The 25,740-nt window shown below is 53.1% G+C and overlaps 2 protein-coding genes and 1 long non-coding RNA gene across 9 annotated transcripts in view; 1 reads left to right on the plus strand and 2 right to left on the minus strand.

Moving 5' to 3' along the window:
* The window catches only part of IPO9 (importin 9), a 34,231-nt gene extending 24,169 nt beyond the window's left edge, over positions 1 to 10,062 (minus strand). The window contains exon 1 of the mRNA XM_033099483.1: positions 9,864 to 10,062. Coding sequence (XP_032955374.1) covers positions 9,864 to 10,026 — 163 coding nt within the window. The 5' untranslated portion in view covers positions 10,027 to 10,062. The remainder of the gene's footprint in view (positions 1 to 9,863) is intronic.
* Positions 10,063 to 14,739: 4,677 nt separating this feature from the next.
* The window catches only part of NAV1 (neuron navigator 1), a 183,251-nt gene continuing 172,250 nt past the window's right edge, over positions 14,740 to 25,740 (minus strand). For all 7 annotated transcript variants that reach the window (XM_033099890.1, XM_033099889.1, XM_033099888.1 and 4 more), the window contains 13 exons: positions 25,179 to 25,375; positions 24,796 to 24,988; positions 24,505 to 24,673; positions 24,119 to 24,216; positions 23,883 to 23,978; positions 23,506 to 23,665; positions 22,564 to 22,799; positions 21,636 to 21,790; positions 21,434 to 21,505; positions 20,849 to 21,045; positions 20,381 to 20,499; positions 19,212 to 19,409; positions 14,740 to 17,901 (listed from right to left, as the gene is read on the minus strand). In XM_033099890.1, coding sequence (XP_032955781.1) covers positions 17,806 to 17,901; positions 19,212 to 19,409; positions 20,381 to 20,499; positions 20,849 to 21,045; positions 21,434 to 21,505; positions 21,636 to 21,790; positions 22,564 to 22,799; positions 23,506 to 23,665; positions 23,883 to 23,978; positions 24,119 to 24,216; positions 24,505 to 24,673; positions 24,796 to 24,988; positions 25,179 to 25,375 — 1,986 coding nt within the window. In that variant the 3' untranslated portion in view covers positions 14,740 to 17,805. The remainder of the gene's footprint in view (positions 17,902 to 19,211; positions 19,410 to 20,380; positions 20,500 to 20,848; positions 21,046 to 21,433; positions 21,506 to 21,635; positions 21,791 to 22,563; positions 22,800 to 23,505; positions 23,666 to 23,882; positions 23,979 to 24,118; positions 24,217 to 24,504; positions 24,674 to 24,795; positions 24,989 to 25,178; positions 25,376 to 25,740) is intronic.
* Positions 22,830 to 23,631, plus strand: LOC117018706 (uncharacterized). The gene is made up of 3 exons (XR_004422292.1): positions 22,830 to 22,965; positions 23,058 to 23,162; positions 23,491 to 23,631. It is a non-coding gene; the product is annotated as an uncharacterized LOC117018706 (long non-coding RNA).

A 25,740-nucleotide genomic window follows, 5' to 3' on the forward strand; every position in this document is an offset into this window, starting at 1 on the left:
TCCAGTGGTGACGGCCCCTCATTCTCTCCTTGCCTTTGATGACCAGGACACGTGGCTAGGGAAGGACCAGTTCTTTGGAGACTGTCTCTACGTGCCTTTGACGGAGGTTCGTCCTTATCACTTGAGGGTTCTTGGCAAGAACACCAGATGCGATGATGTGTCCTCAGGACACCACCCTGGGGAGGGCAGTGTCCATCAATTCTATTCTTGGTGACATTAATTAACCACGCTCACTTGGTAATGTGGAGTCTGCCGGCTTTCCCCACCATTAAGGTACTGTTGTCCTCTCTGCAATGGGTACAACTCTTTGAGATGACTACATATAAGCAGACCTGCACAGTTCAAATCCATGTGCGTCAAGGGTCAACTATACTAACCGAAGCCTACACATCCATCCGTCCATCCATCCATCCATCCATCCATCCATCCATCCATCATCCATCCATCATCCATCCATCCATCCATCCATCCATCCATCATCCATCCGTCCTTCATTCTTCCATCAATCATCCATCAATCCATCCACCATCCATCCATCATCCACCCTTCCTTCCCTCCTTCCTTTTCCTTCCACCCACCCACCCACCCATCCACGAGGGTCCCTGACTTACAGTGGCTCCACTTATGATTGCTTGACTCTGCAGTGGTGCCAAGCGATATGCATTCAGCAGAAACCGTACTTTGGATTTTGATCTTTGCCTGGGCTAGCGATACGGTGCAGACCCGCAGCATCGATCCACGGTCCCACGGCCACGCGACCACGAGGGTAAACAGTGCCACTCCAGTCTACTGTGTTGCCAGCGTTTTTTAGAAATCGTGTTCTGAGCACATTTAAGGTAGGTTAGGCTTTGGAGTTTGGGAGCTGAGGTGTATTAAGTGCATTTTCAACCTGCGATATTCTCTGTTTAGGAGGTTTTCTGGACATACCGCATCCTAGTCTCGAGGCACCTGTACTCTGCCTCAGGTGCCAACCAATACCTCGAGGGCCATTCCACGTTCCTCCTTTTCTTATTTGCAATTCTTTCTCTGACAGTGATAACACTGGCTCTCGTTATCTATAATACATTTACTTATTTGTTCAATATTATTCTACCAATAAACTAATTACAGAATGATTAACCCATACTCTTAGGAAAAACATATATTAACTAGAGAAAACAATTTGTGTATAGTTCTTTCTGACTTTAGTCTTACAACATGTAGTCAAGATACTATTTTCCAAAGTTACTTAGGTGAATTCTTTTCTCCTCCAACACCTGATAATATTGTTACCTTCCTCATTTGTGATACAGTTAGGTTTATTTGTTACTACTTGCATTCCACTTTGGGCGCCTCCCTTGGGGGGGGTATGTAAAACATGACTATGACTCTGAAAATGATACAAAAAGGCACCTACCAAGAACATCCCTCCCCAGTAACTTCTTTCCACTCCTTCTCCACCACTCCCTGTAGGTAACCAAACTACTCCTGGTTTATCTTTCCTGTGTTTCTTTTGCATTAATGAGCAGATACATGTGATTTTCTTATACCCTCATTTACATGAAAAGTAGTATACAGATACTCTTTCGCACTTAGACTTCTTTCAGTTTCCAGTACCGTGTTTCCCTGAAAATAAGACCTAGCCAGACTATCAGCTCTAATGTGTCTTTTTGGAGCAAAAATTAATATAAGACCCAGTCTTATTTTACTATAAGACCGGGTAAAACATAACATAATATAATGTAACATAATATAATAATATAATACTGGGTATAATACCCAGACCGGGTCTTATATTAATTTTTGCTCCAAAAGACGTGTTAGAGCTAATGGTCTGGCCAGGTCTTATTTTCAGGGAAACACAGTATATCCTGGAATTCATTCTAAACCAGTTCACAGATTCCTCATTCTTTTCTACAGCTACATAATATACCACTGTATAGATGTATATACTTTATTCAGCCACTTTCCTAAGTATGGGCAGTTAGATCGTTCCAATATTTTGCTTTTACAAACAATGTTGCAGTAAATAATATTGTGGGTGTGTATTGTTATATTGTTGAAGGCGTATCTTCAGTTTAGATTCCCAGAAGTGGGCTTTCTGGGTCAAAAGGCAACGCAGTGTTGTCAGGTGTGGCCAAATGTTCCTCCAGAAGGACTGCACCGCTTTGCATTGCCACTCGCTTTGCATTGCCACTCGCCATGTTAAGAGTGTTTCTTCATAACCTCACCAACAGAATGTGTTCTCATACTTGAAACACTTTGCCAGTCTGATAGATGACAAATGGTAGCGCAGTGTTGTTTTAACTGGTATTTCTCTAATCATGAGTGACTTTAAACTTCTTTTGTAAGTTCCAGTGCTGTTTTACTGTCTTTTCTAGGGGGAAGGGGTGAATTGTCTGTCCATGTCTCCCCCCATTTTCCTCTTGGAGTTCTGGTCCTTTGTCTCTCAATTTTTAAGAGCTCTTTATATACTAAGGAAATTATCCTCTTGTCTAGTATATGCTGTGAAAAAATTTGACTTTTTACATGGTATTTTTTGTCATGCAAATTAAAAATGTTTTATGTAGTCAAATTTATCAACCTTTTCTTTTATTGCCTCTGGATTTCAAGTCGTAGTTAGAAAGCCTTTCCATATGCCAAAGTTAAAGGAAAAAATTCACTAATATTTTCTTCTACAACTTGTATGGTTTTATTTTATTTTTTTAATATTTAGATTCTTAATCCATTTGGAACTTATATTTTTGGTATGGTGTAACATACTGATCTAATTCCAAATGGCTGCCCAGATGTCCCAGCAGCTTTTTTAAAAAGTCCATCTTTACCCCAATGATTTGAGATGCCACCTTTTTCTGGATTACTAATTTCCAAAGATACCTGTAACTATTTCTGGACTTTCTATTCTATCCCACAGCTCCACTTGTCTATTCGTGTGCCACTGCTCGTGATCTTTGTTTGAATTATAGAGGCTTTATACGATGTTTTCATGTCTGGTAGAACCAGTCCCCTCATAGATTTCCTTAGTCAGTGATTCTGGAGCTATTCTTCCACGCTTGTTTTCCTGTGAACTTCACAATGAACTTGTTTAATTCATCTACAGTGCTGAGTAGTGCTATCCAAGTACAGCATGTGTCTTTCCATTTACTCAAGTCCTCTTTTAAGTTTTTCAGGAGTGTTTAAAAGCTTCCCCAGTAGGTGCTTGTACATTTCCTGTTAATTTTATTCCAAAGTGTTTAATCTTTCTGGTTGCTATTGTAAACTTTTTTTTTTTAATGCCTCTATTATGTCCTCTAACCTTTTACTGTTTGTGAATATAAGGGCTATTGATTTTTGCATTTTAGTTTTACGTCCTGGTACCTCACTGAACCTTAGCGACTTAACTCATTCTTATTACAGCCTTATTTTAAGCTGCAGTTTTTGGTACAATCTGATGATACCTATCACTTCACTCAGGAAAGAAGACTTTTTGCAAGACCACTGCAAAAGAAGCCATGTTCTTTCTAAAGCATTTACTAAGTGATAAAACCACAGTAAACACCTGAATCCTGCAGAATCACCTCTAAAGATATTGAACCCCACTCTAATTCTTAGGATTAGTTCAGCTAGTTCCGAGTCTGGTCAGGCTATAGAACCCATTTACAGCAGAAGAAACAGTAGGTGTCCACAACCCCAAAGACAGGGGCGTCAACTTTCAGAACTAAATGCAGATGAGTCGGACATCAATTAGGAAGACCTCTTGGCTACCAATGTTTAAGTGGAACCCAAAAGCACCCATGTGTGAAACCCAACCAAAGAAGGAGAAAGAACTTGCAAGGGTGCCCATACCTCCTTGGACTTCAGACACGTAGTGTGATAATGGATGCTGACTTTACGGCCCCAAGTCGGCTTAGAATGTCAATGCCTACCAGGCTTGGTCTCCCTGGATACAGTCAACCGATTCTGGGCTGCTTTCCTTGACGTCCTTCAGAATGACGTCAGGCAAATTCATAAACCACTTGAGCCATACAGTTTTCTTCTAAGGCACAATTCCAATGATTTTTGTATGGACCACGATAGGATGGGTTTTCACGTCCCTGGCAAGAGCACAGGTTTTAGCTCATTACCACAGGGACAAACTAAAAAGAGATCAAGGTGGACAGAATCTTTAACGATACAGTGTGAAAGAGATACAGAGGAATAAATGAATCTTTCTGAGAAGGGCTTGAAACGTGAGACGCTACAGCTTAAACCGAGCCGGACAATCACCTTTGCAGTGAAAGCACACACTGTCGCAGCTGCAGGGTGACACTGTGGCTCAGAGAGAGGACAGAAGCCACGCACTTCCCCTCAGGGACACTGGTACCAGTGAGGAGTCATTACTGCATGAAGACGAGGAGAACTGCACACAGCGCCTGCTGCTCTGGGGTCCTTGCTCATCCCCGAGAATGGCAAGCCTCCTTTTTCAGAGAAAACTTAGTGTGAGTACGTTTTTCCTAATGACGGCCAGGCTGGGGACGCTTTCATCTTGTCTGGTGACCTTCAAAGATCACACCCGCATTCCCACTCATCCCGGTCACGGATGATGAGAAGGAGAAGATCATCAGAAGGGTCAGACCCAGACGGGCCTCAGACCCAAGTCAGCAGGAGCCTGTACCTGCAATAAGCGTCTGGAAGACGGACTTTCTCTGAAAGTTTATTTCCTCCACACTGGAAAGCAGCAGCTTGAAAGTTCGAGTAAGACGACTCTCTGCACAAAAGTCTTAATGGGAAAGAAAATCTGCAAAGAACATCATCACCAGTAACTACAGACAAATTTAAAAACCAGATGGATGAACAGAAGAGATTTTCTTCTCTACAGCTCCTAGAGTTTCAAAAACAGCGACCATATGTATGATCAGTTCTGGTTTGGAAACCCCCCAAAATTCAAAGACAAAGACCTCACTAGGTTACAGGGAGATATACGGGGGGAAAAACATCAATTATTAACCTTACCAATTATTATTTTATTTAGCCCAATTTATTCTGTCTACACAGACACCCACTGGAGTTAGAGGGACCTCAGCCCCACGGGAGAATCTCCTACCAGAAAACCTCCGTGTACTTAAACGCCTTGCGGGAGTGGTGGTGGCGCGGCGCTGAGGTGAGCTCTGCACAGCAGGGAACGCGAGAGAACTCCGCAAATGCTCTGACCTGTTTAAGTCTAGTCAACAGTCGCTCCTAGCCTCAGTGGTTCCAGCAGTAACAGCCCCATTTACAACATTCTCTTCAGAGACAACACAGTATTTCTGGGAGGAACACAATGAAGTATATCGGGAAAAAAAAGGACTTGTGTTTATTTTAGTGTGTGCTGGGGGGCTTCCAGTTTTGCTGACTGGTGTCTTTAACATAATTTCTTTAGAAAGCACTCGAAAGAACAGCTGAATAACGTACTTGGAGATGATTAATGCAGGAAAACATACGAGACACAGACATACATCGCTGCCTTTTTTTGTTTGGAAAGGACCAGTTAGATTACACTAAGACTCAATCTACGCAGTCAGCCAAAGGGATCGCTCCCAAGTGGGTGGTATGCAGTGAGCTTTCTAAAGCCATTTTTCTTGCGAACTGTAATTTCTCTAGGTCCTTTTCCCCAGGTGAAATAAGGACAGACCCATTCTGTTAATCTGGGTTTACATCCGACTCTAGGTTCTTGGTTATGCCTTTAATCCAATCCGAAATGGCATCCTCTGGCTTCCTTCCTAAAAAATTCTTTGCCCTCTTTCCTGAACCCCTTCTCTGGTCTTCTAGTCTTTTGTTCCCTCCCATCATCCTTGCTCCCCTTTAACCCCACTAGGCAAAAACATTATCTATTAAAACCTTGGCGTAGGAGAGCACGCAGGATAAAGGAGAAGACATAAACGCCAGTGGTCCTACAGACCTGCTACACACGTGACACCTGACAGTGCTCTGACAGTCAGGGGAGCTACCAGTGCGAAGAAGTGCGAACAGGACGGTCTGGGAGGAAGGAGCGCTGAGCAGAGCTCTGGAGAAGCCCCTTTTTGCTTTGGGAGTTGGGAAACACCACAAAACCACAGCTGAAAGGAAGAAGAAAACTCCACCACTGGCCTTTTTCCGAGCGTGGCCGCCTTCTGCCCGGCTCAGTGCCCGCCACATGCCCACGAGTGCGTCTGGATCCTTGAGGGGCGCCCTTCGCAGGTGACAGTGCTTATGCTACACTGTAAGAGAGCCAGAAAAGTGCCCATGAGAACCAGAAAGCAAACTCCCAGCCGGCAGGGTTACCTCTCTAGGCCTCTAAGATGGGGGGAGCAATGCAGACCCTGGGCAGCACCTGATGCCAGGAAAGAGGAGGGAGAGGTAAGTCCCCCTGCCCGGTTCAAGTAATGGCGGTGGAAGGAAAGAAAAACAAGTATGTTCTGTGACACACCATGTTTCCCCGAAAATAAGGCCAGGTCTTATACTAAGTTTTGCTCCAAAAGACGCATTAGGGCTTATGTTCAGGGGATGTCATCCTGAAAATTCATGCTAGGGCTTAGTTTCCGGGAAACACGGTATATGCTGGGAGCAAGACAGCAAAAACTATGTCAAAGTCAAACGAGGGGGGAAATGTCTCCATTTCTAACAGACAAAAGGAAATAACTAAAAAAAGAAAATGCCTGTGAGTCTAAACTAGCCATATAGCAAAGAAAGCAGGTGCTGTGCTACGCTGGCCTGGAGAATGAAAGCAGCCAGCCACTCCAACACTCAGTGACGCTGCTCTTAGAGGAAAGTCGAGAGAAGAAGGAAAAGCTCCCCTCTACGATATAAATCAGCAAGGCAGAAATACAGCAAACATCAAGCGCTGACATTCTCAGAAGTCACCACCTTGGAACTCAGACAAGAGGCGTTGATGAAGCTGCGTAGAGAACGGAAGGCTTTGATGCAAGAGATCTTTGGCAGTTCATAATTCCCCAGTCTTTTTAATCACTATGCTTATAAAATGCTTGACATGACCCTGCCTATTAAATAAACGGAATTAGAAAAATGCTCTCACAGATCAAAAAGCCCTTTATTTTCACTCTACTGAGGCAGAACATTCCTGCAAACGCTGCTGACCAAACTCAAAATCTCAACCCCAAGAAAGATGAAAGGTACCAAGTACCTGCTGGGACACTGGATAACACAGGAATTCCCAACTTGCCAGTGCCGGGCTTCTCAACTCAGGATGGGAGTCTGCTGGTGGCGATGGCACCTGACCCTTCTCTAATTAACCCTGTTAACGATGCAGAAATGTTTGCTGGGGTCCTCAAGTACCACGTGACTAGAGAGGATGGCAAACACAGGGACGCAGGAAAGTCATTCCAGGACACCCTTCTGAGGAAGAACCCATCCTGATCGTCTTGAAGCTGACCCGTAAGTCAGGTGACTCTCTCCCATTACTCGTGTCCTTGGCTTAAGAAAACGGGCTCCTGCTGACACCTATGTTAACTAATCACAGGCAACTTACTATTTGAAAAACATCAGCTGGCCGACCAAATGAGCAGGATGTACTTTGGGCTCCAGCAACCTCAATTTCCTAAGATAATTGCTTCTGAAAATCTAACCGGGAATCTGGTCAGAGCATGTCAACCTTTCTTGTCTGTCCATTTAACAGGGAGTTGACAATTGACCTGTGCCCTTTTGCCCCAAATTACATTAGAGATTCTCCCACTTAAGCTTCAAGACGAGGCAGCCAAGGCCGGCGGCACACCTGCTCATCACAAGGAACAGACCAATTCATCTCGGCATCAGTTGGTGCCAGTCGCCCATGTGCAGCAACAAAAAATGGCTCACAAAGGCTTGTTATCTGAAGGCACGGATGGACTAGAAACAACCTTGAGCCTGTGGCACCACAAAAAGGATCAGAAGAGTACCAGAACACAAATAATAAATAATAAACACCAACGGCCAGATTTCTCATAAACTTCAAGTTTTAAGGAACTTCAAGTTCCTAGGACCAAAAGGCAAGCGTTTCCCCCTGCGATGTGAAGCAATGCCGAAGGAGCGGCCAATTGTTTGTTCATTCCTTTGCGAGCCCGGCTCCTCACCTGGGCCCGCAGGCCTCGCAGCAGCAGGAGCAACGTCCTGCCGGTGTCATCAAGCCAGGCGTATCGCTAAACGCTGCTTGGGAGGTCAGGTGCTATGTCTTCATGAAAAGGGGGGCAGTGGCTGCCAACCATGGTAAGGAAACATCTGACATTCAGACAGAACGTAAGACAGGAGGAACTCTTTGCCCAAAGGCAAAACGCAACTTGAAAGGCCACAGGAAGAGAGGAGAGAAGTGAGGTACTGTATGTGACCAATGGATCGCCATCCTCCAGATAACGAAGGGGGTGAGTTTCTGTACTTTTAAAATAAACATGAGGAACCACACTATTGAAAAACACAGTCCCACAGGGCCCAACGCAGTGCACTGAACTCCAGACCTGACCCAACCCTGTACACCACGTCTCACCCTGTGAGTCCCACGTCTTCCCACCAGCCCACTGCGACTGCGCTGTACCAAGCCTCCGTCCATGCCTGCGGGCGAGCCCCACGGCACACGACCCGTCAGTTATGGGGGGTGGGGGAGGGTTCAGTCTATCCCCATCAGTGGCCTCCATCAAGTGCAAAGTTCTGCACTTCATCTCCAAGGATGAAGAAAGGGAGAGATCAGGCCTTTAAAAAGACCCTAGGACGCTTAGAACAGCCTTTGCCCAGATGAGACCATGGCCAGAGCCCAAGCGGGGCTGCGGGTGGGCAGTTGCAACACAAGCGAGGGTCACATTTCCTAGGAAGCTGCCAGACCTGCACTGGGGCATCAGGGACACCGGGAATCATTCAGGAAGGGCACCTGCCCTCGACTTGACTCTAGTAGTGACAGTAACTTGAGGTGCTAAGGTCCCTTTGCTTGGCGTCGGCACTCTTCCTCCTTCACACCTGGCGGAGGGAGAGGCATGAATGTGAATGGCCGGCTTCCCCCAGGAGGATGCACGTCCTGCAGGTCAAGCCCCAGCGCGGCTGTCGCAGCTTTCTCCCGTCCCTTTCTCCCGTCCCGTGGCGGCTCCTCGCCTCCCCAGGGCCTGACACACTAAGAACGATGACAATGACAACCCCACCTGCAAAGCCGTCCCTAACCACGTAGGTCCCATATCGCCATGTGTTTCATTAGAGGCAAATTCGTTTTCAACCGCTCCCTCGCGATGTGGGAGGAGAGGACATTCCATGGAAGGGACGTATGTGTTCAATTCTTCCCAGTGAAAGTCCTAAGCCAAGTGAAGGCTCTGAGTGCTCGGGCCACGGACACTTCCCCACGTGTGGGCGCGGCTGGGGGTTCTGAGGGCTTGGGGTTCTTCCAGGGAGGGCCCGACAGACCCCATCTATTGCTTAGAGACCGAGAGGGCCGCCCGTCCTCCAGGCGAAAGGCCCCCGGGCAGGAAACGCACAGGCCACGTGCAGCCCGCAGTCCGCTCTTCTCCGCATCCCTGCGGGCAGCTCGCGGGAGGCCGGGGACAAAGCCCGGCAGACAAAGGACGACGGGCCCCGCACAAAGACGAGCACGCACGGCCCGGAAGGAGCGCGGCGGGCCCGGGAACGAGCGGCAGCGCGGGCAGGGCGGCAGCAGCCGCACGTGCATCTCCCCGGGTTTCTGGGAACCGCGAAGGGGAAGAACCACCGGCCCGTTGGTAACTCGGGCACCAACCCGCCGGGCGACCCTCGCGCCGCGATGGCGCCTCCGCCGGGCCCTGCGCGCCCCGCGTCCCCGGCGCCGGGACGGCCCCGCCGTCGGACCCCCGGCCGGGCGAGCGTGTCCGCGGGCCGCGCCTCCGCCGGCCAGGCCGTGTCCGCGCCTCCGCCGGCCGCCAGGTCCGCGCCGCCCCGGGACGCTCCCGCCCGACTCCCTCACTCACCCTCGGTCACCTCCAGCACCTTAATCTGCTCCTCGGCGGCCGCTCGCACCTCCTGCACTGGGGACAGGATCCCGGTGAGCGTGTCCACCAACGCCTCCTTCAGGCCCTGGGCCACCGGCCCCGGCAGCCCCGAGGCCGCGCCAGCCGCCGCCGCCGCCGCCATCTTGCTGCGCTCAGCCCGCCAGGCCCGCGGCCGGGACCCGCCACTGGGCGACGGCTCCCGCGCGCGGCCAATCCGCGAAGCCGCGCCTGCGCACCAGAGGCGGCGGCGCGCCGGGGGGCGGGGAAAGGGGCGCAGCCTCCGCAGACAGCGCCTCCTGCCGCAAGGACGAGAACTGCACCCTTCTCCGCGGGCGGCGCTCGGGATTTCTGCGGAAGGGAGCCCCGGGGGGTTCGTTAGCGGGCTTTCCTGAAGTGGACCAGCGAGTTAGCAAACTCACTCGGAATAAAGGACTTTAGACCCATGGACGTCTCAGGTGGACGTCTGCGTTAGTAGAGAGGAGGTGGCGTGGGAAAGGGCCCTAAGGAGACGGGGCTGGGTCAGAAACGGCTCTAAGTTAAACCAACCTTCGCCACCCAACACTGAAAACACGTTGGCTCAGGGAGTCTCTGGTCTCTTGGCCTCAGGAATTCGGAGGTAGGGGAGAAGACACAGGAGTGGACGGGGCGGTGGGGAGGGGCCGGCGTCCGAAGGCCCAGCGCCTTGCTTCTCACGAGCCCACCTTGAAACTGGAAAGTGGCCAGCCAGGTGAGAGCACCTGCGTGGGAAACGTATTTCTTCCAGAGTAAGTACGTATGTGACTATTTGAGAAGGAATCCTGTTAGCTGACAACATCTCTTTCTTTCCCCCCCAATTATGCCTGGACATTGACGTGGAAGAACAGGACGCGGTTAGTGTGGGTATTCCAGGGCTGGTGGCGGGGACTGGGACCGGGCAGGAGCAGGGACGCTCCTGAGCACTGGACAGCGTGGAGGATTATTGAGTGGGGTTGAAAACGAGGAGCAGGGCGGTCCGGAGTGGCAGAAGGGGTAGAAGGCAGCTGTTGTTGGACGGGGAGGTTCGAGAGCACGGAGGAACAGGTAGTTTTTAGTAAGGTCTCTAGGAGCCCTGTCATTCCCAAGTGGCAAAGGACACCAGTTAGCAGTGCCTAGTCCAGTACTAAGACTGGATGCTGAGAGAGGGCCATCAGGGGGCAAGTCACCCCCTCTGAGGATTCCTCCAAGCATGGTGCCTCGGTTTATTGACAAGCGCTCTAACCACTGTGGCACCACCCGTGAGAGAAGGGCGCTGGGTTGTTACCGCCATGTCATGGGAAAGAGGGCGTCCCTGCTCCCCACAGTAGGGAACAGGAAGGAGGTCTTCTTTTCCTCCTGTCGGTGGCCAGGGGAAGCTGAACCCCATCAGAACAACTTCTTCCCTCATAGGTTCACTTGTACCCCAAGAACACTTGGGCAAGTCTAGAGGGTGGTACATTTTCCAAAGGTGTGGCAGTAGACGGGAGGACTTGAGGACCCCGACTTCCAGTCTGGGTGTTTCGAGTTCTGGTGGAGCGCTAGGTCCACAGTGTGCAAGCAGGACCCCCCCTTTCCCAGCGAAGGGGATGTGACCTTCCCGGCCAGGTGGGTTTAGCTCTGGGTTAGGCAGATGGCCGCAGTCTCCCTTCCAGAGCAAGGCACGAGCCATGAGATAAACGGAGACAGAAAGCAGACCGTGAGCGAGAGAAGCAGTCAGTGGACACACAGGAGATAACTTTATTAAAACGCAAACGGCATCAGAACAGATGAGTCTTGCTGGGAGGAGACATGCCTCCTGGTCAGAGGGTCCAGGTCAGAGGGGCTCTTCAGCAGGCCCTGGCATGGATTTAATTTTCGATCAATTTCTTATTTAAAACGAATTACTGAGGGGACAGCCCGTCATGATTGTTACCGCAAGTATATACATTGCTCTGCTTTCCCAGATTCAGTTTTGCTTTCTCTACATTAGATATAAAAGAGGGTAGAGAGACAGAGGGGAGGGTCAAATGAGAAAAAACAAAACAAACACACAGACATACACGTCGCCTGGTTTGAGATTTCCTGCCCAGTAAGTTAAAAAGTGTTGCAAAAATTCCTGCCCACCTTCCTCAAGGATTGCCATGCATTTGAGAAATGGACTCCATCTCGTAAACAGTGCCGCCTAAAACAGGACTGGGTGGGGGAAGGAATCTAGCAGGGGTTGGAATTCATTTTTTAAAAGATTGTTCTGTGAAAAAAAAACAAAAACCATTCGGAAGTGGGAGGCTACTGCACAGCAGCAGCTGGGACTGGCGGGACGTGGGGGCTTCTGCCTGATGACGGGAAATCGGTCTCAGAAATGGCAGGGAAGCAGAAGAGCCACAGGACAGAGATGGCCCAAGGACCCCCCTTGGCCTTCTGGGGACCCAGAGGGCCATGTGAGTGCAGTGGTTTTACACCGCCTTCCTCAGGCTTCAGTCCTTTCTCCAAAGGCTGGAGCTGTGGAGGCTGTGCTAGCATGTTTGTCCTCTACCCACAAGCTCTTTCACAGGGAAAACCAAACTTCAACCCAAACCAGTTGTAAACAGTCTCATCAGCTAGTCTGTGACTTTGGAAAGATACAACGTTCCATTTTTAAAGGATTTTATCTTGTTTGGAAAGATACAAAGTTCCTTTTTTAAAGGATTTTATTTTGTCCCAATGGCTGAGTAGTTCTGGATCCCAGCCCTGGCATGGGGAAAGGAAAGGGTGGGCCCAGGGACTTAGGTTTCCAGAACTGTCTCTTCATTGTGCTGACTCCCTCGGGGAGCTTCCCCCCCCCCTTCCAGCAGGGCTAGAAGGGGCCGTCCTGGGATCCTGGAGCCCTCACTTGTTAGCTGCCCTGGGGAAGGAGGCCATGACCAGGTCCTCAGAGCCAGCAATGCTCTTTCTAACTCAAATAAGGGAGAGGGATGTTGCCAGGGTAGCAAGTTGTCATGGAAACACAAATTAGACTTTTGGACTTTTCCCGTGCTATTACATAATCAGAAGAGGACTCACAGTAGATACAAATAATCCAGCCGGAAGCCCTCTGACTTTTCCTCTGCTGAAGCCCCTTGGTTTGCCAGGGTCACACTTTCAGAGTCATGAGATTTGTCTCTGAAGGTTGTCTTCTATGAAAAGAGATGGTAATGCCCCCCCCCAACAAAGCACACCCCCCCTTTCTTCCTGTGTTAAATAAAAGGAAAAACAAACATGAAGACGGTGACTTTGAAATTAAAGTCTGAATTATAATCTAGGACCTTCTTCCTTTTGGTCCTAAAGGTCCTCAGTGTGGGAACTCTGATGCTTGGCCTTCCCTCTGAAACAGTGAATCTCAAACTGGAGCGTGCGTCTTACTCACCCAGAGGGTTTGTGAGAACAGAGTGCCGGGAGCTATCCTGAGAATTCTGTATTTAACACGTTCCCAGACCCAGATGCTGCTGGTCTGGAAACGCACTGAGAACCACTGCTGTGAGAAATGAGCTATTGAATCAAGGAGCCGGGGCCCACCTGCTCCCACGACCGCTGTGGTCGCAGGAAATTCTCCACGGCAGGATCGTTACGAGAAAGAGCCAAAACAGCAACCTGGGAGGACCCCGTATACACAGGTTCAATTTTCCACGGCACTCATTTCCCTGCAGCTCCCAGATTTTGATTGGTGTCCTCACTTGGAAACTCTACCATCTTCCCGTTTACTTCCATCTTTCCCAGGGCTATGCCAAGTGGACGCACACACATGGGCCCTGGCAGGGGGGAGGGCCACGCTGGTGGCCCCGTAGGTCCCTGATCAGCTTGACTGAGGGCGCATGAGTATCTATAAAGCTGATTCCATTGTGAAGGGCGGTATCTTCAGGCTTTGGCCTTTGGGACATACTGTCCCTAAGACCATTTTGTTACCTGTGGCCACGGACCAGAACTTGCCAGCCGTCAGCCATCTAAGAGTGTAGCACATTTCTGAGTATACCCGTCTCCATTAGTAAACCCTCTGCAGAGGTACGTTTCAGCCGCCAGTGGGCTGGGCTTGTACAGTCTACTTGACTAGCTTCAGCTTAGCTGAGCCCCAGGAGTAAGGAAGGAAAAAACACGGCGGAGTAATAGTTGGTGGTCTGGGTTAATTCAGCACTTGAACCCTGTGTTACATGTGTGACTGGGACAGAACAAATTCTCCCGAACACAAGGAGGGACCCTACAAGTGTCATGTAGGTCTGTCCGTCATCCTGGTGTGAGGACCAAGTCTCACTGGGCCAGGGAAACCTCTCTTATGTGCAGGGCTTCTGTCCATGGTGCTGTGCCAGGTGCTGAGAGGTGTGTGGGGAGAGCAGGCCCCCACCACTTCCTCCCACTGTTATGCGATACTACAGGAGATAGTTACCCCTCAGGCCACAGAAAGGGGGTGTCTCCGAATGGTGCGAACCTTGTGTCAGGGAGCTAGAAGGGAAAAGGCGATGATGGTAGGTCCACTTGGAGTCTTGCAAACCAGAAAAACTAGGAGGCGAGAAATGAAACAAGAAAATCATTCCTTTGTCCAGAGTCCTTATGGATATAGTGGTCAGAAGGTTGGGAACTCAAGACGAAAGCATGCCAACCACTAAGGACTTTCTTCAGCAGACCCTCTTCCCTGCCAGCCTCTGGCTTTCTGGAGGTTAGACTACCTGAAAAAGACGTCGGTACAAGGATTCACACACAGACAGGTGAGCACCGCAGGGGGTCACAAAGCAGATTTTTAAAAAATATTCTGTGAAGCCTCAGAAGACAGGAAACAGCAAACTGCTCTGTGAGACACACGCACACACAGACACGCACACACAGACACACGCACACACAGACACACGCACACACAGACGTGAGGTCCCACGTGAGCCTCTGTGACCTAGTGTTTTATTGTTAATGCCTAGGCAGGTTCAAGAAACAGATACACTGGACAGAACGTGTTGGTCATCTTCATCCGGAAACGAGAGGCACCCTGATGAGGGCCGCCGGGAGCCGTGGCTCTCGCAGGGCTGCTGTTGGCTGTGGAACCACGTCATCTGCTAGCCAATTGGGGTGAGGAGTGAGTCGGGTGCTGGAGAGGAAGGGGAGAGCACAAGCTCCAGTCTCAGGCTGGATTCTTTGGAGCGTGCCCGGGCATGGAAAATTTAGCTATGGGACCCAGTTTTCTTTTTTTGAGGGGTTCCAGGAGTCTTCACCCAGAAGCAGGTGCATGGGTAGGAGAATGCTGTGGATTTGCTCTTGCTGTTCGTTCATTCTCGGGCGGTGCTCAGGTTTTCTGTTTCAGAGACGTCTGGATGCGCGTCCCAAGGGGTTATAGCACCATGGGGACGCTCAACCTTCGGCCGTTGTCACATGACCATGATTCCTCAGTGAGATGACAGGCCCCACAGCTGTAAACAGGGTCCCAGGCTCCAGAGGGAAAGCTTAGCTTCAACACCACTCATTAGATGGGCACCTTCTGGAGGAAAGCACCTGGAGGGGGGAGGCCTGGGTTAAATGCAGCAGTCCAGTGAGAGGAGAGGGGGTGCATCCCAGACGTAGACGTGAGAAGTTATACCGAGAGGCCTCCAGATAAATTCACGGTGGTATCCATGGCTACCAGGCAGACAAGAATTCCTTTGGGGGTCTGAGGCAGTTGGAACAGAGGAAGGGGTTCTCCCCTTTCCTTTTGTCAAGTAGCCAATAACATCCATCACAGAAGGCACTGGCTGGGCAGCACCAGAAAATACAGAGTTAAGGGCCAACTACCGGATGAAGATGGCATTGAAAGTCTGAGCCCTGCCACAGGGCTGGAGCTCAGGCCAGGGCTGGGGAGACGCCTGGGTCTGAAGGCCCGGCCGGTCTTCCCTTCCTCCCAGGTTAGAGTGCGCGGCTCTGGGGCCACCTCATTCCACATAGCAGGGACCTTAAGGCAATGGTGTCAGCACCATCCTCGGCCCAGCGGCCTCTTCCCACCATACTTTACAGCCGGCCTGGGGACCTTGTGGGCATCTTCACGAGACATGGACAGCAGCAATAGCAGGAACGCCCGGTCATCCCCACGTGAAGGCAGAAGCTTGCTTGGGGAACAATCGGGACCATGTTCTGGTCCTAAATGAAAATATTCTCGCATGAAGATTCAGACGCCTCCACCCCAGGTGGGTGGGAGAGCTGGCCCGGTGAGTGTGCCTGTAGATTCTGACAAGGTCTCGTGCAATCAGGAACCTGAAGAGCAAACGCTTGGGCCCAGATTGTCACACCCTGAGCTGCTGGATCTGGCCTGTGGGACTTTCAGAAACGGCCAGAAGGAGACTCCACCGAGATAAGCACGAGCCCACAGTCCTCCAGGCCCATCCGAGCGGATCACAGGCTTTCTGCTCCCAGGCCCTGGGCCTAATCAAAGGCCTCTCTAGCTGGCCCCAGGGCTTTGGCTCCATTTCTTAGCTGACCTTGAAGGTAACAAGGGGATGTCCTACGAGGTGGTGAACGCAAGGGCCCAAGTCTGTCATTTTTGAGCTCTTCAGTGGAATGAAGGCAGACAGACTGCCAGACCTCCCAAGCGGCTTCTGCAAAAGGCGGATCCCTGCGGAAGGCACATCTCTGCCACCAAACCACACGCCTTGAGCCTTGTATTCTGAGGGGACACAGATGTCCGGTCCCTTATAAGTGAATTTCCACTTGCCGCAAACCAGTAGTAAAGGCCCGCTAGGAGTCTGGGATGGAGCCAGGCAAAGGGCTGCCACCAGAACTGTACCGTGAGGGGCCGGACAGGCTGCAAGACCGAGGGACGTATCTCATTTCCTGGTTTTCCTCTAGTCCAGGGTGAAGCTCAGAGTCAGCCGCCCATCAAGCCACGGCGGTCCACTCCCGCCAGAGGCTGGCGGTTGAGCTCGCAGGCGGAATGTGTGCTTTCTTGAAAGGGTGGTCACCGTCCCTCTCCTCCCACTACTTCTGAACCGATACTTCATGTCTCGTACAAGCCCCACGGATGCCAAAGGTAGCGGCACGGCAGGTGCCCAGCTGGTGCCAATTGGATGGCGTCAGATTCTCCACAGGAAACCCATTTGGACAAGCCAAACCAGCCCCTGGAAAAGCAGCCCAAGCATCTTGTGAACGTGTGAGGAGATGGAAAAAAAAGAAAAAAAGGAAAAGGAAAATAAATAGGCGAATGGGAGGAAAAAATAGCAACAAAAAACAAAACTGAAAAATAAAAAGCGGGGTTTATTGACGCTCGTGCGTTAAGTTAGGGGTATAGACCGAGCTGGCCGTCTTTCTCTGAAGGCTGCGACGTTAGTTTTGGGGTTTGGCGACTTCTTAGATTGGCAGCTGTCCCTGCGTCATCAAGGGATGGGCAGCGCTCCTTGTCTTGGCACCTCGCTCCCCTCTCCAGCTTCATCTTCTCTGTCTTTTTTTTTGTTTTCTTTTTTTACCTTTTACAGATTGAGTCAAACATTTTTTAAACCACATGCTGCTTTTTCTGGGCTCCAGCCAGATCTCTGGGGGAGGAGTTGTTGGCAGTGGTGCCGGGATTGGGGAGACTCTGTGAGAAATCCGGGAGCTCCCGCTGCCTCCCTCAGGCTCCCCGTCAGGACTGTCTCAGGGAGGACCCACTGCAGGTTCTTTGCATGTCTTCTGAACCCCTCCCCCAGAAAGCCCAGGAGTCTGTAACGAGACAAGAAACCAAGAAAGAAGACCCAGGATCGTCTTCTCCCCAGAGTCATGACAGGAGGCCCGTCCGCGTGTCCAGGGGACACCAGTTCCCACACGCCACCCCACCAGTCTGTGCTGGGAAGTTCTTAGAGGTACAGCGCCAAGAAGCTGCCCTTGTCCTCCCCTCCTTCTCCTTCCTGTCTCCTTCGGGCCAGGGAGCCAGGCTCTGGAAGAGGAGCAGGGAGAGGAGGAGCCAACAGAGCTGGCGCCGCGTCCTGCTGTCGGGGTGACAGTGACTGCTGGGCCCTCAGAGTGTGGCCTGGAGGTTGGGGTCCAGGATGGTTTCTCGATCTGGAGACTCGATGTAATTGGCAGCTTCCTGAAGCTTCAGCAGCATGGCCATCTGAAAAGTGGCGAAAAGATGGATTAATGTGACTTGGGACTCTGGGAAGTATAGAAATTCCAGAGGGGGGCTTGGGAGCCCAGACCGCAGAGGTCATTCGTAGAGGAGCTGCCACGACTCGGCTGCCCTACCTGGAGCGTGTGCTGCGCACGTGCCACGCTGTGATGTGTGGGGGACGACAGACACAACAAGATGCCTGTGCCTGCCAGGGGCTCGCACTCCTGTACAGGCCAGAGGGCCGGGACCCACCAGCCCATGTCGGGAGGACTGTGCCAAGTGCCACGAGGTCATCAGGCCACAGCAAGGCTCCGTGCCTCCCCAGCTCAGACCCTACCGGTCACGGCCCGTCTGAGCCCTTCAGTGTAGTCGTCCGTCCCTCTCATTTTCTGGGGCCCCTATGAGCCTGTGCCCCTCCGTGGCAGCTAGGCCTGGTGGAGCCTCTATTCAATCTACCTTCCAAGTTTTTACAGGATTACGAACAGTTTTCTGATGTAAAAGTGTTTTTACACAGGTAACATCTGTTTTCAACAAAGTCCAAATTTAAATAAAAATGTATTAAGACTAATGTGGAAGAATGTCCTACTTGAAAGGAAAAACTTCAAGGTCACAGAATCTGTGCAGGTCCACTTTCCACAGACTCTGCCGACGGAGCCTGTGAAGCGGTGTCACTCGTGACACCCCCTGGACCCGCGTGTGAAGTCTGGGCTTCTGTGCGCTACTTTGGCCGATGTGAACCGGTGTCTCCTCATTTCAACATGCACTTCCTCAATTACTGGACAGGTCAGGGATCTTGTAACGTTTTTACCGGCCATTTGCTTTCCTCTAGTCAAATGCCTGTTCACGGCCTTTGTCCACTCGCCCGTCTAGAAGTGTTTGGGGAATTTTGTATATTTTAGGGACCCATCCTCCTTTGGTTACAGGCACTGCTCCTATTCCCCGGGTTTGTCCCTTGTGTCAGCCTGCTTTCTGCAGGCATCAGTGAAACCTGGCAGACTAAAGCCATGTCAGGACACTGGCGGGAGGACAGGTGGCTGTAGAGACGTGTCTGCTGCTCTACCTGTCTGCTCGGTATTCCCACCTGGGTCTGCCGGACGCCCTGGGCCCAGCGGGCACGCATCCTGGCTGAGCCTAAGCCAGGTCCCAGCCCACGGTCTGAGCGACACAGGACTCTGACAGTCAGCCCCTCGTGGGCCTCTCCCCGGTCCTGTCCTTCCGGGCACTGTCCTGCCACCCCCATCAGGGCATGTGAAGTGTGAAGACTTCAGTACCGCAACCCTCTTAGTCTTAACATGACAAGGGCTCCCACTCACCAGAGGGTCTGAGTCCAGAGAACTTGGGGTGCAGTCTTTGACTGTCCTGTCCTCGGGGGGTGAGGCAATGCTGTGAGGGCCCACGGTGGGGGGCGGCAGGTGGTACAGCTTTGACTGGTCCTGTTGGGCCGACGGCCAGGGAAGAGTGTCCCGGACCCATTCCACTGGGTCCTCCCAGGCGGCTTTCTGTCCGTGCACCTGGAGACGAGGAGACATGGGTTACGGGAGAGGCACCCAGACCAACGGCGGGCTCAGGCGGTTTCCTGATGGCGGCTGCACTGCCTCAAATGTACACATTCAGGCTCTGATCCCATGGAATTTTCTCCGACTTTCTAGCACGGGAAATACGTGGGTGTAAGCTGATAAAACTGTTTTGTGTTAAAACTTAACACGTACAACTCTTAGGACCCCACAATTTTACTCTTCAAGTAAGAAGTTCTTCCACTTTAGCAATAATACCTTGAAAATTTTTTTTGACTTTGGTGAAAACAGATGTTACCTGTATAAAAGTACTTTTAAATTGGAAAACTGTTCATAATCAAAACGAAATGAAATGATGACTTCTGGCACCAGTCTGACAGATCCCATCTCTAGAAATGTCCTGCATCACCAGGAGGCTCCTGTCACAAGAACCGGCTACTTTGATGGACAATGCACGGCCAGCAGTGAGGCCTGGAACAGACACTACCGGTGACTGTGCCCCAAGTTACTGGTGACAAAACTGAGGAGGCTTTAAAAACTGACATCTTCCTTCTGCACCAAGTTCTTAGTCTAAGTTTTAAAAATCCTGGCACAGACTTCATGTGTCTTTAAAACAACCTGGTGCTTTAGGCAGAATGCATCCTCTCCTTTTTCACAGGAGGGTGTGAAGGTTGAGTAACTCGGCCAAGGTAACCCTTTGTTAGTCATCAGCTAAGGCTGTCATAGGGTCTGACTTCATTCTTAGCTCATTTCTTTCTCCGTTTGCTCTGATCCGAGTCCGGCTGGACACGTGGTGCCAGAGGCAGCGTCAGGAGGCCATTTGCTGAATGGCGGTGCAGGCAGCGAAGCAGGCTGGTCTGCCCAGGGCCTCACTCGCTGACCGTGACGAGAGGCCCCAGCCCTCCCCAGGCGCCCGCTCGGTGAGGTAGGCGCCTGACCCTGGGGACCGCGCACTCAGGGCCGCTCACCTTGATCCCATCCTTGGCGCCTTCCTGCAGGTACGGGATGATGGAGTTGTTCCACAGGTCGATGAACCAGGTCCGGAAGTCCTCAATGCCAATGGGACAGGACAGGAAGAAGCAGGGGCCTGCGGAAAGGCACAAGGCCGTGAAGGTGGCTGAGGACGGCCTCTGCGACTCCCCACAGCAGGCAGAGGGCTCCGACAACCACGGGATCGGGGACACTCAGGTGCGGCAGATGGTGGGGAGGCCCCCGAATAAGGTGAGGGAGTGGGGCAGCTCTGACGTCCCCCGTGCCCCCTCCTCAGCCCCACTATCTGGGACAAACGAGGGAGGGGCTAGCTCCCTGAGCTCCAGGGGGCCTGCCTGCGTGGTGCTAACTGCACTCAAAGCAGTGAAGGTGCTGCGTGGCTCTGAGTGCCGAGGACCCCGAGGGAAGGGGCCTGCAGGTGGCCGAGCGGGACAGGCTGGCGGTACCGATGAGGAAGTCTGAGGTGCTGTGCTTCTCCAGGAAGGTGTGCAGGTGGTACCAGAGCTTGGGCACCCAGTCGAGCACCCGCAGCAGCTCCTCCCTGTTCGCGTTGACGTCGCTGTCCGACTCCACCAGCTTCCGCCTCAGGTAGCGAACCAGGAAGCCGTTGGCTGGCTCCACGTTGTTGGAGAAGGTCAGCATCCTGCCGCCAGGGATGGAAGCGGGGTCAGGGTGGCAAGGGGACCATCCCTCCTCCTCCTGCCTCCCGGCTTTCTTCTTAAGTCACAGTGGGCTCAGCTGAACTCAGGGCAGCAGCCCTGGGCGGGCAAAGCTGCTTCTCCAACCAGCGACCCTCTTCAGACAACCAGCTGACCTCACCGGCCTGGCTGAGGGGCGTGCGGGCAGAGAACTGGAATTCCAGCTGTGTCTGAGCTCTGCTATCCTCTCCTCTCCCCAGCTCCCCCCTCTCTTTCCAGCCCAGAAGGCTCCGGCTGGTTCGTTCTTTTTGCTGTCTACTGCCGTCGGGCCACATCCTGGCACGTCACTGTTTACAGACCCTTGGAAGGTTCACCCAGGGCCATGGTTCTCACCTGAAGCTCAAGTGCAAGCCGTGATTGGGTGTCATTTTCACAGGCTGGTTGGTGGTGCCTATGATGTAGGGGCTGTGGGCAGAAAGGACAAGGCTTTACGTAGGCACGTCGTAACGCTTGCTTTCTGCCACGCGTGCCCGATGGACTGGACCGGCCTCTCCCCCCTCCCGCTGGGATGAGCCTGGCCCTGCCTCCAGCTCACCATTTGTGGTACTTGCAGGTGAGGGCCCCGTTGACCAGCTCGCTGATGGAGCCTGCTTCACTCAGGTCGTCCAGCAGGATCACCAGGGGGACGTCCCCGGTCCCTGTCTCTCGGTCTATCTGGTTCGCCAGGTTGGAGAGATACAGTTGCAGATCCTGAAATAAAAATGGCAGGAGGTCAGCACTCAGCAGTAATGGGCACCTGGGTCGGCCTGGGCTGGCAGGGCCCTGGGGAAGCTGCCGGGCCTGGATTTCCCTGGGGCCTTTGGTCCCCATCTGATGCACTTGGACACCTGACTGTAGAAGCAGTCTGCCAAACAGTGGCCCCAAGGGCTCTACAGCTACCCTCTCAAGAAGTGGTCCTTAAGCACCCTCCCCTCAAGTGGGGAACGCTGTTCCCTAAAGGGACTTGCCTTGGGCTGACCCATGAACTCTCCCAGTGGACCTGCCTCCCCACCTGGGGGAACCACGATGTGAACCAACCCCACTGTGGTAGGGTGTGCCCAGAGACAGCGGGGACCACACAATATGTGGCACTTAATTTGGAGTGCTTCTTCCCAGAAAGCCCAGAGTCAGAGGGTAATACTGAAAAGCAAGTTAACGGGAAGAAAACACACGAGAGGGGATGGGATTGGCAGGGCTGGCAGACAGCGAGGTGGGTACGAGGACGCTGAGGTTTAGACACAGACGAGCAGATGGAGGGAAAGGCACTAGACAGAGGCAAGGGGAGGTGTGGACAGAGAGGGCAGCGCCAGAGTCTGGAGAGAAGAGCGGGGAAGGCGACGCGGTGGGGAGGGAAGGGAATAAGGACCCTGAGGAGGCGGGAGGAGGACGGTCCAGGCAGAGGGAGAGGAGGGAAAAGAAAGGAGGCTGGGCAGGGCCTGGGCCAAGGCCCTGGAGTGGCTGGCAGGGGCCCAGGAGGCAGTCACCTTGCATGACTGCTGGTGCATGTTGAAGGTGCTGACGATGCCCTCGGTGACCTCACGGCCAGAGCGCTCCACCAGGTACTCCGCCAGCCGGTTGCTCAGGTAGGTCTTCCCCGTCCCGCTGGGGCCCGAGAGGACCAGGCGCCGGTGCTTGAGCAGGAGGCTGATGTAGTGCTGCATCATGGGCTTGGGGATCAGCGTCTCGAACACCAGGCCGTCCACACACTTCTCCTTGAGACCTGCACCCCAGCCCCAGAGAGCGTGAGTGTCGACAGAGCCCTGAGGACGGCAAGGGACCCTGAGCGCATTTCCTTTTCCGTCCAGGAGCCCACTGAAAACCTCAGAGCCACAGGAATCCCCGAATCCAAGCGGGGCTCATTCTTAGGGAAGTGCTGTGAGCTACAGGTGTGTGGGTGGCTGGGCAGAAAGTTCCCTGTGAACCAGTCCCTGGGAACAGAAGTCACGAGGGTCTCATCGCTTTATATCTCACATTACAGTATCCTCGTTCTCTGCGGGGGACTGGTTCCTGGATCTCCCCATGCCCGGGAATACCGAAATCCGAGGATGCCCAAGCCCCGTACATAAACGCGGAGTACTGGCATGTAAGCTGTGCACACCTTCCCTTGTACTTGAAGTCATCTCTAGATACTTGCAATACCTGATACAATGTAAACGCTGCGTAAACAGTTACACTGTATCACTTAGGGAATAATGACAAGGAAAAAGGTCTGCACATGTTACTATCAGAAGCCTAACCACACAGTTCCCGTCTGTAAAAATGTAACACTTCAAAGAACACTTTCCATCCGGGTAGGTTGAACCCGTGAGTATGGCTGGCCAGCTGGCTATTCACGTTGGAGGTTCTCAATAACTGCTACTGAACGAATCCCTGGGGGTTCTCCCACGGTCTTTCCTGTCCCTTCACCCCAGGAGACAGAGGCTGACCTTTGAGGGAGACCGACACGTTATTGACCCCTCGCCGGCAGGGAGGCATCTCCGGGGGCTCTGCGTCCAGCACACGTCTCACGTGGCTGAGGCTATAGCCATGGATGGAGTCGGTGCTGAGGCCCAGGGTTGACGCTGGGTCCATCTTAGAAATATAGTCCTGACAGAAGAGCAGGGAGGGGAAGACGGTGAGGAACCCCGAGAAGACACACATACAGATGTCGAAGCCCGAGGGACCAAGCAGATGCAGGAGGGAGGAGCGCGCTGTCCTCCTGGGCAGCTGTCCGGGGAGGGTGGCAGGGCCCCAGGACCCCAGGGTCTGCACGGAGCAGCAGCCCGTAGCAGGAGGCCGCGCTGTGCCACCATGTGCCGCGTACCTGGAACACCTGAAAAACGGCTTCATCCAGCGTCTTCCAGTCCGCTTTCCCGCTGACCTTGCTGCAGCCCAGGAAGAACTCCTGCTGCTTCAAGTCCTGTGAGGTCAAAGGGGGGAGCATGTGAACCTGCAGGCAGACGAGCCCAGGAAACGGGACCCTCAAGCCTCAGGGCCGAGCACGTTCTGAGGGCGTCAGGGCAGCGTGACACTGTGGCCGGCCCTCCCACAGGTCCTTACCCCTCTGATGACGTGCTGTGGGGGCAGCCGCACCACCACCCGCAGGGTGACCTCCTCCTTGGGGCCGCCGGTGCTGATGCCGTCCATGGGCGACAGGTCTGCAGGAGTGACAAGGGCTGTCGGCTTTAGGGCACCCACAGGCTTTCCTAACCCCAGGCACTGTCCTTCCCAAGTAATTCTTCACGTGGCACAGAGAAGAAACGCAAGCCCCAAACGGAAAAGCAGTTGGGGTCAAAATACCATAACAACTCTTCGTGTCCCATGACATTGGCATCTGCTTGGTTTAGGCTCTGTCACCTCCCTGGCCCAAGGAAGATGCCACCAGAGCATGTGGAATGGTATGGCAGTGGACCAAACCCTCTTCACCTCTTCTCCCAAATAGGTACCTGTATCTGTGAGACTCGGGCTGAAGGAGTGGGTGAGAGCGAGGCCCAGCGAGCGGCGAGGGGACGACAAAGCAGACGACCCAGGGACCTGCCCTGGGGGGGGGCCCGACGAGGGGCCTGGGGCGACCTTCAGCCGGTCATTCTCCGCTTTCAGCAGGTCCACCTCCAACTGTGGACAGAACAGATGGGGCAGGGGGGTAGGGTTGGCCCGTCCCGTCCCCGCAGTCCCACAACAAGGGGAGCGGGCTGGACACGCCTCCCGCCCCGCCCCCAGCCGCCCAGGACACTGACCTGCATGTTATGCATCGTCTCCCGAAGCTGGTCCAGCTGGTGGGCAGAGTTCAGGGCTTCTAGGCGGATGTCCGTCAGCTTCATCTCTTTCTCCCACAGCTCGGAGCGCAGCTCGGACACCTCCTTCTTCTCCGGCTCGTCCTCCTCACTGGCGTGGAACAGCCTCACGTGGGGAGCCGAGTGAGCAGGGGCCCTGGAAGAAAGCGAGAGTCAAGCCAGCCACAGGCAGCAGCGCGGGGTCCTGAGCATTGAGACATGGCCGGCAGCCCTGGCTCCTCCTGCCCCAGGGACGCAGCAGTGAGGAAAGGCCCGTCTGCTGGTCTCAGGGGCCCAGGGCCAGGTCTGTGTGGGGGCCAGGTGGCAGGCAGTGGGAGGGCACTTACTCGGGGGCCTCGACGCCCACAGAAGATGAGTTGGAGGACTTGATGGAGGGCGAAGCGGTCTCTGCGGAGCTGTGCTGCAGTTTGGGGGATGAGGGGGCTGAGGAGTCAGGGGTGGCGATCTCCTCGATGTCCGAGTACGAGGACGCTGACTTGGGCCCCTTTTTTATACTGAAGGCTTTGTTGAAGGAACTTCGAAGCTAGAAAAGAGCAGATGCAGGTGGGGAGAGGTCAGGGCCGCGCTGTGGCTGTGGGGAGGGCTGGGTAAGGCCTGCGGGCATGGCGCGTGGCCAGGGCGTGTCTGGGGGTTCAGCCCATGACTCGTGGGTGGCGTGAGAACAGAAGAGCGGCCTTGACGTTAGGACCGAGGAAAGGGGAACATCCTGGCCTGCCGTCGTGGGCTATGGGAGCTTCCCGGGTCTTCTCTCTGCCCTGGGGGTCTGTGTCCCTGACTGGGACGGAGAGAAGCCCTCAGAGGTCAGAGGGGACACCTCGCAGCGATCCCATCTGCCTTTGGCCACAGACCAGCAGGGGCTCAGTCTGGGGCCCAGCTGCCGGAGGGCTC

The sequence above is a fragment of the Rhinolophus ferrumequinum genome, chromosome 27 (genome assembly GCF_004115265.2).
Source record: "Rhinolophus ferrumequinum isolate MPI-CBG mRhiFer1 chromosome 27, mRhiFer1_v1.p, whole genome shotgun sequence".
Taxonomy (NCBI): domain Eukaryota; kingdom Metazoa; phylum Chordata; class Mammalia; order Chiroptera; family Rhinolophidae; genus Rhinolophus; species Rhinolophus ferrumequinum.